We start from the raw sequence: 10,758 nt of genomic DNA on the forward strand, positions 1-10,758 counted from the left end.
ATCGTTGTTTATATACTCGGTCTTTTTATTTAGAGTATGCTTTGTGGCACCAAGCCACTAGTTTCTAAACATGTTTTATAATGCTTTGCATACAACTTACTGATGTTTTACAGTTTTAGTTGCTCAGTTCTTCCATCTCAGTCATTCAGTCTACCCCATTTACCCAACCTTTCAATTTCAGTTATTATTTAGATAATCAAAATTATGATTAAGATATCCAGAATTATGATTCAGATAATCAAAATGTTTATCTTATTATGCAGTTATCTTGTGATCTCATCACATATCATATTGATGTCTCAGTTTTTAAGTCTATTGGATATTATGTTTCTCCTCAGCTTCACTATTACATACCATACATTCCATATTACTTTGCCATTATCATCATCTATATTGAAGTTACTCTCTAGAAGAAAAAGGTTTCAAAATTAGACCTTTAAGATTTTGAAGGATGAAGAGGCAACTAATGCGCAGAAAAAGATATATCCCTGGAGGCAATTTCGACACACTGATACCATTTGACAAAAGAAACTGTGTTAGAACTAAGTTGTCCAAAGTGTGTGTTTACATTTTTGTCAACATATAAAAACACTTTATTAGCTAAATTAGTAGTGCATCATTCAACACTGCAGTACAACATATCATCAAGATTAGGGTAAAAGCCTATAAGCACATTCTTTTTCTTCTGCCTCATGAGATAACCTACTGCTCCCATCATTGCCAGGTTCATATAATCGGCAGACCACCAGAAAATATAAGAAGTTGAGCAAACTCAAAAAAGTAAGTAGCGAGAAATAGTAATCCAGGTGACCCCTATTAATGTTGCTCGAGAGCCAGCTCGTTTTACCTCTGGTTGATGAAAACCAATTCACCCCATTCACCAAAACACTTGCAGCAAAACACGATGCCGCAGCCCCCGTTGTTGCCATAGCTGATGCAATGCTGGACATACTTTTGGGTAACAGAGAGTAAAAGAACTCAATCTGTCCAACTGCATATGCAGCCTCAGCTACTCCGAGTAGTGCATACTGTGGCACAAACCACATAGCAGACATGTTCACTAAAGCACTTGGGTCATCCCCGTGCCCTTCCTCTATTGCCCTTTTACGTCTTATGCTTTCTGTTATTGCTGACAATGCCATGGACATACAAGAGATTATTAAGCCAATCCCCATTCGGATGACAGGACTTAGTCCTCTTGGCCTTCCAGTATATTGTGATAGCAGGACTAAAACACGATCATAAATGATAATCCAGATTGTATAAGCAATCATCATGAACACACTGAAAGATGCTGCAGGTACTTCAAACTGAGGGAAGATATGTCTATCCATGGTCTTTGTTTGAAGTACCGCGAATGGGAATTGACGTGTCATCACAAAGATCACAATACCAGTGGACCACATTGGAAGTACTTTAAAAAGAGCCTTCAATGATCCCACCTGTTCCACACTACAGAGACTCCACGGATTTGAAGCTGATCCATCAGGATTCAAATCTCGTTGAGGATCTTGAATCATGCAAGCTCTATTTAAACACCTACACCATACAATGAAATCTTACGCCAATGAACTGTAATATTATTTAACACTAGAAAAGTTGAAAGAATTGTGAAAAAAATTATATAGCTGTAGTTCAGTGATTAACAGATCATGAGGTCTTCAATCTCATATTTGATCGTTTTACACAAAGTGCATCTGCACATGGCCATTGAGGAAAGATGAGCAAGGTGCACGTAGAATATCGACACCGGGTTTATCTGGACCAAGTACTTGACTACTTTCAACAGAGCTTAAATTTATATGTAAAATTCCACGAAAATTGCAACAAATAGTAAACCCATAACTTTAAAGGTATAATAAGTTCAATGCATAGAACCTTAAAATTTGAATCCACAGAACTTAATTTTGGATCTGCCTTAAGAAGAATGCACTAACCTGAAGTCATTTGACGGCGCCAAGATCTCTGATTCATGTGGCTGTTGATAGGAGTCATCGAAATCAATCAACGGAATATTGGTAAATCTTTTCCGAAAAGCTGCTACAACTTCTTGAACCAATCCCATGAACAAGCTCTCTTTAGCTTTCACTTTGACATATAACGGAGATCCGGTTAGGAACATTGAAACGGAGAAAAATATGAGGATCACAGGAATACCGAAGCCAACTTGCCAACCATAACGATCTTGAATATAAATGATAACAGTAACTGCACATATAGTTGAAATCCCTATGCTACCATAATACCAGTTGAAATAGCTATCAATAAGCCTCTGGTTCTGGGGATCCTCTTTTTTCTCCAGTTGATCGGCACCAAATATTATAGAACAAGGTCTAACAAAACCAGCTCCAAGAGACATAAACCCAAAAGATGATAAAAGAACAGCCAGTTGGATTGGTGTTGTTCCATTACAAACATGTTGAAACTGAGAGCAGGGTGAAGACTTGAGTTGTGGAATCATGGTGGTGAGCCAAAGAATAACCATTCCCTGTTGAAAAGGAAAGTTAAAAAGTTTATCCACGTAAACATTATACGAGAAAGAGACCAACGAGATGCTAATAGTCAAGCACCAACATAACTGAACCTATTGAGAATTCATACAGCTGGTAGTTGCAGCAGAAAGCCAAGGATACCGTGCACAAGATAATGTGAAGAGATGAACTTAGGAACAAATGCTATTATATTGAATGCTGACAGAAGGATTAAAATCATTGCAGATTTAGGTGTAACGGAGAGAAGGAACGGGACTTAGAAATAAAGATATTCTGGGTAAAAATGCTGACCAAGGAATCTTCATTTGTTTGCCAAGGGAAACCAGCTCTTATGTAGTAGATGAGAAATCTACTATTTAACACAATGGTTCTAGAAGAGTCTCTTTATTCTAATCAGTATAAGCAGCAAGTGCAGAAACATTTAGAAAGTGTATCATTTCTTCGTAACTGGAGATCAAGTCCTGAAATGAAAATAGTTGCTGGATTTTCGAAAGTGCAAGTTGACATGTAATAAACACCTAGGTGACATTGTTTAGAAAGCAACAGCCAGAAGAACTTCAAAAGGGGCGTAAGCATTTTTAGACATTTTTAGCTGGATTTCTGGATGTTCTTTACTCTTAGAAGCTCGTTGGAATATAAGGGGCTTAAGCATTTTTAGACATTTTTCACTTGTGCATATTGTCATTTTGATTCTCTCTCTTTTCAAGAGGCTCTCTCCTATGACAAATTGTTGAACTAACATTTGACTTCAGAAAGAGCTTGCTTATGGAAAGGACTCACTCTGAATTCTCTCAAAGAAATGAAGCAACTTTCCTCTAGAAGGTGCTAATTCTTTACCCTTACAGATGCCTGGAGCAACTTTTAGCGAAGGGTGGTCAGCTGAACACTCTTATCATAAAAATTACGTTGTGTATATTGGTCAAATATTTTTTATATATGTATATGGAATTTTGAACACCTTTATCGAAATTCCTAGCTCGCACCATTGTTATGTGAAACTCAAACCAACTACTAACTAGAACAATTGAAGCAAAACTCATAAATTCAATCTTGAACACCTTTTGCAAAAATTCTTGTTTTTTGCTGCTGTATAACCATTGTTAGGTGAAACTCAAACAAACAACTAAACAAGAACAATTGAAGCTAACACTGAAATCCAGATCAATTTCAACTGGTGAACAATTTTAATATTACAAACAAATCATATTCTTGAAATTATGAAATGGAAAATTTTTTAAGTTGCAACGTACTATAAGGGTAGATATAGATCCAATGACAACAACTCGGAACCGACCCAAATAAGAATCCGCAACAAATGCACCTACAATAGCCAGCCCAAATGAAAGTGCATTCCATATTCCAAGAATGCTAGCTCCAGTGGCAGCATTCATGTGATAAAATGTCATCAAATAGATTATCATGTTTGGCTGTAAACCATAACTTGCCACCTGCTCAAATGATTCATTCACTGAAACGAAAAAAAAATAATAGTAATGAATGCAAACAATTTAAAGAAAATATAATAGAAAAAAAAATGAAAAAAGAAGCCGTACCAATTATGAAAGGCATGGTTCTAAGACCACCCTTTCTTGATTTTTCTTCAACTTCTGTTTTTGTTATCATTTTCACTAACAGTGTGTTTTTTTCTTTCTTTTTTCAGTCCACTCTTTGACTTAATATTATCAACAAAAAGAAAAGAGGAAGAGTAATACTAACATTAAACCCCATGTTACCTTAAATCCCTCGCGTTAAGTTCGATACTGTCAAATTCAAATAAGTTATTCGGTAAAATAATATGCTATTACTTAGTTTATTATAGGATGACTTATACTGAGAATCTTTCGTTTTAAATTTAGTATCTATTTTGCAGCTCCTGTTCTAATAATATACATTGTCTTAATTGCTTACAACCTTACATTTCTCTTACCACCCGCGTAACAACCCTCTTGGTTATTTCCATTTTCTGCATAAATTGACCTATATATTTCTTTCTCTAGTTGTTTTATGGTATTTTTGGTTTGTGGGAGTGGGTGACACAAGAGGTGGTTCAATGGGAGTTATGTTAATTTTTTAAAAAAATTGGGGAGATTGGAAAGTTGATGGTTTAACCAAAATATTTGGTGAAACGAGGTTGGAAGGGAATTCCATCAGTTCCGACGGTCTGGAAGGGGATTTCTTGAGTGAGTTAGACCTTTGGTTTGGATGGATTGAGTCACTAAATGAAAATTTAAAAATCTCAATGTTAAGAGTTAGACTTTGATCAATATTTAGTTAAGATGATCTAGCATTAATATTTTAATGGTTCTAACAGGTCCGAAATATCATTTTCAATCTAGTAGCATATTTTATTTTTTATTTACCGGGTTTCAAATGAATCCCAAAGTTCCATTCGAGTTTCTGAAAGTCACATGTTTCAAGTAGTTTTTTAATCTGATGAAAGGGTATTTTTTTAAATCAAATTGTGGCAAAATTCCACTTTTATTAAATAAAAAAATCCAAAAAAGAACAAGGCGGACCAAAACAAAAGCTCACAATCAAAAAGATAAAAGTAAAAAAATAAAAACATGAAAAGCAACAGACTCCTCAGATAATCTACTGTTTAAGGAAAGTGGTGTCAGGAAACCATTATCGCCGGCAAACTTCTGCACGATAGAGCTAGATCAATGAGTAAAAGCGGCGAAATCCTTCTCTTCCGAATTATCATGGGTTTGTATGTGAAGATCTTTGGGTGATTTAACAAATAGATGTCAAAAATTCTCACTAACACCATAAAATCAACTCCAACAAAGACTTCTTCAATTCAAAGGATGATTGACTGAGTAGACCTGCGAAAGAAAGGTAATACCAAATATATTTGTGTTACTGTCTGGATTTGGAAGATAACCCATGCCACTACTTGTCTTCCCCATTAGATTGAACTAACAAGGAACTAATACCACTGCTCGAGGAAGATTTTGTAGTAGCTTAATCATCTTCCTAATTATTGTGGAAATCCAAGCAGGTAAAGTGCCAAAATCGCCCAAATCCGTGAACTGGCGATATTGATCCGATGTTTGTCTTGACTGTTTCTTATTTGATATTGTAAAGATCATTACCCCATGTATTCTCTGTTGCTTATTGTTGTGACTGCAATGGGATTGCTATAGACATCACTGAACTTTTGAAATTTTTGTTTTGGTCTTTCTTACTCTAATTTTAGGAATTTATTACTTGTTCATATTGAAAATTTTCTATAATGATCCAAAGTAAATGGGTCACGTGGGAGGCACGTATTTAATAAGCAGACCTATCAAGGGCCAAAATTAGTAGTTAGCTATTCATATCAATGCATCATATTCTTCCAGTTAGGAGCCAGCTGTCAAGATCCAGCTTCATGTTAATCCTTGTAAATAGTTATTGATTTACCAGTATCCTTCACCCGAAAATTCTCTTTAGATTTGTCTTCCTCTCCTTCCTTCTTCTTATTCTTCACCCATTCTAAACTTTATTACATGTATTCAAAAGCTTGAAGTCATCTATGGAGTTGTAGTGTAGCTAAATTCTTAGCTGATTGATTGTAACCGTTGACTCATCTATCAATAAAATTCCTTCTGCAATTTATTAATTTATTGTGTTTATGTTGAGTACATTACAAGTGGTATCAGAAAAATGAACCTGTCTCGGCTATGGGTAGTAATTCAAAGAAGATATTTGCGGAATCTATTGTGACTGAATTGGTTGAATGGAATAATGCAAATAGAAGGGCCCTTATGGATGGAATGTCCAGAATAATTGTGAATGTTAAACAATTGCAGAGGTGATGTGAGGATTGCATATGTAGTATTGATTGCCAATGCAACTCTTGCGTATATGGTTGCATATGCAATGTTGACTGCCAATGTCACTTTTGTTTTGATGATTGTTCGAGGAAAAAGAATGAAAGAGAAAACCACACTGCGGTGGTTTTAGATAACCTTGCTATAGACGAACTGTCGAAGGTTAAAAATAGCTAGGCGGCCAATTCAGAATATAATGAGTACTATATGTTCGACGAATGTCTTCAATGGGTTAAATTTGAAATTCTAGTCAAACTCCACTCCACCCGAATTACAAGCACCACTGAGACCAAGATAATGAACCCATATATGGATTCACGACTCTATGCTCTTGTTGTTGAGAACACTATACCAAAAATGATGGGTCTCAATGATCTGTCCAGTGCTTAGAATATCACAGCACACCTCGATTATGTACCTTTGTCAATTTCTAAGATAATGAATTTTCTATTTAAAGGCAAGGGACATAAGCTTGACATTTCTCTTGGTGACAAGCTCTTTGATATAAAGCCGAAGGAGACTATATTGACAGCATTTTGTGGCTCTCCTACAACTTGTGATTTTCTCCCACATGCTTTCGATTTGTACATTTGTAATCGGGTTGATACTAGATAGGTCTTCTGGGTTTGCCTTGATTGGATAAAGTAGTGTGTGTATTCATTTAGCCAAGTTCTGCTTTTCAATAATTTCAATGGCATTCCATTCCTGAATGTTATAGACGCTGAAGCAAAGCTACCAACACCAGTTGCTATAAAATCAGAGGATTGGGATGAGATTGCATCAGCAGTAGATGAAATTAAAGGTGCTGAAAATTCTTAACGAATGGATAAATCTAGTGAGGGTGTATATCTCACTGAAAAGTGCAATGAGTGGACTAATGGTATCATAGATGCAGGATGGAAAAAAACCATGAAAATTGCTTCTATTGAAGCCACATTATATAAGTTCAGAAATAAGAAGCTGAAGCAAAATATAGAGGTGCAGGCATCATCAAGTTTCCTAACATCCTTACAAATTCAAAAAATGGCAGAGATGAGGTATAGTGTGGCTGCTTACATAAATATTGAAGTAGAGGAAATGAACGATATGAGAGGACTAAGGCAACATCAGATAATGTGGCGGATGGTCATATTTAGGGCAATTGGGTTTGATAGTCTAATTGTAGTTGTTCACCTAAAGAATTGGGAAGTGGATTGCATGCTAATTCCTTCTGGACAATATATGGAGCCTCTTCCTATCCTTGTTTCTCGAAGAGGATACTTGTTTCTCATGATACAATCAGGTTTTATAGTTGATAGCTTATCGTGGATACAAAGTTACACCGTGAAGCTTCTATTTAGTGGCATGGTTGAAGGCGCAACACACAATTTCAAATTTATTAAGAATTTCTAGAGTCATTTTGTGGTAGGAATATGGTTTCTGCACTATGTTGATGCTTATTCCCCTGTATTTGAGCTTTCCTTGCTGGCTTTCCTTTTTAATAATGGAAAATTTTCATGGGTTTATGTGAGAAAAATTCATGTCTTTTGCCTTGAAAGTGATAACTTCTATGCTTCAGTTCTTGAAAGTAGGGGTTTTGAATTTAAAGGACTACCAAGTTGGGGCAACTCCGAACGGTAAAGGATAAATGTGACGACAATGAATGAGCAACAGATTGTTCCAGTACTCCATGACAACTTTGTTTTAATCTCCCGACCTTTTCTAATCTACAGAGAAGTCGGACGATATCAATTCTTAGTTTTCTTTAAGCAGAACAGATCAGAAGATAGTTCTGGTCACTTCTACGAGGAAAATGGTTGCTTGAGGGGATTTGGTCGACTAGAAGCTATGGGATATACTAGTAATCTTGGTGAAGTTAGCTTTGAAGACTCCAGCCTTAAATTTGTTCCCGAGGAAAAAATCTTACATGTTTCATTTGACCCTGGGGAAAGTACCTTAGAGCTACTGATTATCCTTACCACTACATGACTTGTATGAAGAGCGATAGATATCTCAATACATTAAGGAGCCAGCTCGTATCACCAACCTATGACGGTGCTTCACTGAAGTGGCTATTTGCATCTTGGTTAGTCAATGGGAAAATTGGGTTATGGAACATATGTTCAGAAATATCTTTTACAGCAGCCACAAAGGAATATGAGGCTGGTATAAAAGTTTACAGGTAACTTACTAGAACTTTATTGGGACAACTCTTCCAATTGCATTACTATCATTGGCATTGGCACTTTTGTGGGCGTTCAATTTCACCTGCCATGAGCTAGAACAACAACTAATGTCAGCTCATTGCCTTGGCGTGACCTTGAGGACAAGGTCAAATTCAAGTGGGAAGGATTGCAATGATCCAAAGTGAATGGGTCACGTGGGAGGCACGCGTTTAATGAGCAGAACTATCAAGGGCTAAGATTTGTAGTTAGCTATTCATATCAATGCATCATATTCATCCATCTAGGAGCCAGCTGTCAAGATCCAACTTTATGTTAATAAATACCTGGAGATCGACCTTGCAAACTGTTATTGATTTACCGGTATCCTTCACCCAAAAATTCTCTCTCTATACTATTCTTCCTCTCCTTCCTGCCTTCTTCTTATTCTTCACCCACCCTAAACTTCATTACATGTATTCAAAAGATTGAAGTTATCTATGGAGTTGTAGTATAGCTAAATTCTTAGTTGATTGATTGTAACCGTTGACTCATCTATCAATAAAATTCCTTCTGCAATTTATTAATTCGTTGTGTTTGTTTTGAGTACATTACATTTTCCTTCCCTCAAATGGAACCTCCTGGATTGTGTAAAATCTTATAGTACCTACCAAAAAAACCCAAATTAGAAAAAAATAATCTACCAGTTGATTCTCCTCTCTACATATGGGTTCCACCTCTACTTTATTCTCCCTCCTCCTCTTGTTAAAATTGTTGACCTCTATGGCTATGCTCCATGGTACTTCCTAGTGTCCTTTCCAAATCGTTTTTATAGCCATCGAATCAATACCCATTTTAATAGGGATGAAATGATTAACAATGCAAAACTCCAAACCAGCCAGCAGGACTCTAGCCTCAGCTATAAGAAGTTCCCATTAGACAACTTAGTTTCATGTGCATACTTGACATTACGATTGGAATCTGTAACACAAAAATCATGAGAACTAGGCCTCAAATTGCTTTTTAAGACCCCATCTATATTGCAAGTATACGTGTCTATTCTAGGTATCCTCCACTACACAACTTTGCACTTTAATGAAAGGATATATACTTTCAAAAAGATCACCAAACTGGGCCAATGAGAAGGCATATTCTTCAATAAAAGATATCTGCATCTAGCCATTAAGTAAATGTTTCTACTTATCTCATTTACCATCTTATGATATGACATCTTTTCCCATGTAGTACTGCATTTCTTCTTTTTCAGAGCTGCCAGATGATAAAAATTGGGATAGCTTTTATTATTGGTTGTAATTTTGCAGAAGCCTTCTTCTCCCACCACTTATCAAGAGTGACTTTCAATTGTATCAAAACAAAAGGAATCCCAACAAACACTACAAAGTACTGCCAGTATCTAGCAGTTGTAGGACAAGAAAAATATGATTAATAGTCTCGGGTTGAGGATCCTGACACATACCGCATTGTGAGTCTTCTACCACTCCAATTCTTATGAGAATTTTTGCAATAGGGAATGTCTTCTTCCACAATCTTCAAAGGAAAAGAGAGATTTTGAATGGAATGCCTTTGATCCAAATGTCATTGAAATTTTTTGAGAAAGTTCTTTATTTCTCACCTCCTCCCATGCATTACTCACAGAAAACTTCCCAGAGATAGTAAGCATCCACTAAGGTCTGTCTCATCCTATAACATCTTCCAGACAATTTATTTCGTTTTGAATATTCTCCACTTCTTGAGGAAAAGTTTGCTGTAAAATATCAACATTCCACTCACCATTACTTATCAGTTGTTTTACTTTTTTTATAGATCTATTTAAGTCATAAGATATTGGTAAAACAAGATGAAGAGCCCCAAGTTTAGTCCAATTATTATACTACACTAGAATGTCAATACTTTGTTCCCACCAAATCATTTGATCAAAACAGTTCCTAGCCTCCAACATGAATTTCCAAGTTTGTGATCCACCCCTCCATTCAACAGTTTGGGCTCTTTGTCTTTTGTAATACTTGTTCCATATTTAATTTGTCCACAAGAATTTTTTTTGTTCTGAATACCTACTAATGTTTAGCAAATAAAGCTTTAGATATGGCAAATAAAGATCTAAAATCCAATTGTAACTATTGATTCCATTGTTACTGAAAATATCTGCGGTAAAAGCATGTGACTCTCATTTGTCATAAGTGTTAAGATTAATTCTTTAGTTTGTGTAATGCCCCGAGAGTACACCCTGGGTGTCACACGGTGCTTACAGTCTCGAGAGACCACAAGCTAACCCATGAGATGGTACCTATC

At 36.1% G+C, this 10,758-nt stretch overlaps 1 protein-coding gene across 3 annotated transcripts; it reads right to left on the minus strand.

The window, feature by feature from the left end:
• Positions 1 to 489: 489 nt before the first annotated feature.
• LOC107856150 (protein NRT1/ PTR FAMILY 1.2) lies at positions 490 to 6,293 on the minus strand. 3 transcript variants are annotated; one of them, XM_016701144.2, is made up of 4 exons: positions 4,046 to 6,293; positions 3,818 to 3,960; positions 1,938 to 2,488; positions 490 to 1,539 (listed from the first exon to the last, which is right to left on the minus strand). In XM_016701144.2, exons 1-4 carry the CDS (start codon positions 4,113 to 4,115, stop codon positions 651 to 653), a joined length of 1,653 nt encoding a protein of 550 aa, XP_016556630.2. In that variant the 5' UTR covers positions 4,116 to 6,293; the 3' UTR covers positions 490 to 650. The 3 variants fall into 3 exon arrangements, with proteins under 3 accessions (XP_016556630.2, XP_016556629.2, XP_016556631.2); XM_016701143.2 differs by having other exon boundaries at positions 3,743 to 3,960; positions 4,046 to 6,287; XM_016701145.2 differs by lacking the exon at positions 4,046 to 6,293 and having other exon boundaries at positions 3,787 to 3,913.
• Positions 6,294 to 10,758: the final 4,465 nt, after the last annotated feature.

This window comes from Capsicum annuum, chromosome 11 (genome assembly GCF_002878395.1).
Source record: "Capsicum annuum cultivar UCD-10X-F1 chromosome 11, UCD10Xv1.1, whole genome shotgun sequence".
Taxonomy (NCBI): Eukaryota; Viridiplantae; Streptophyta; class Magnoliopsida; order Solanales; family Solanaceae; genus Capsicum; species Capsicum annuum.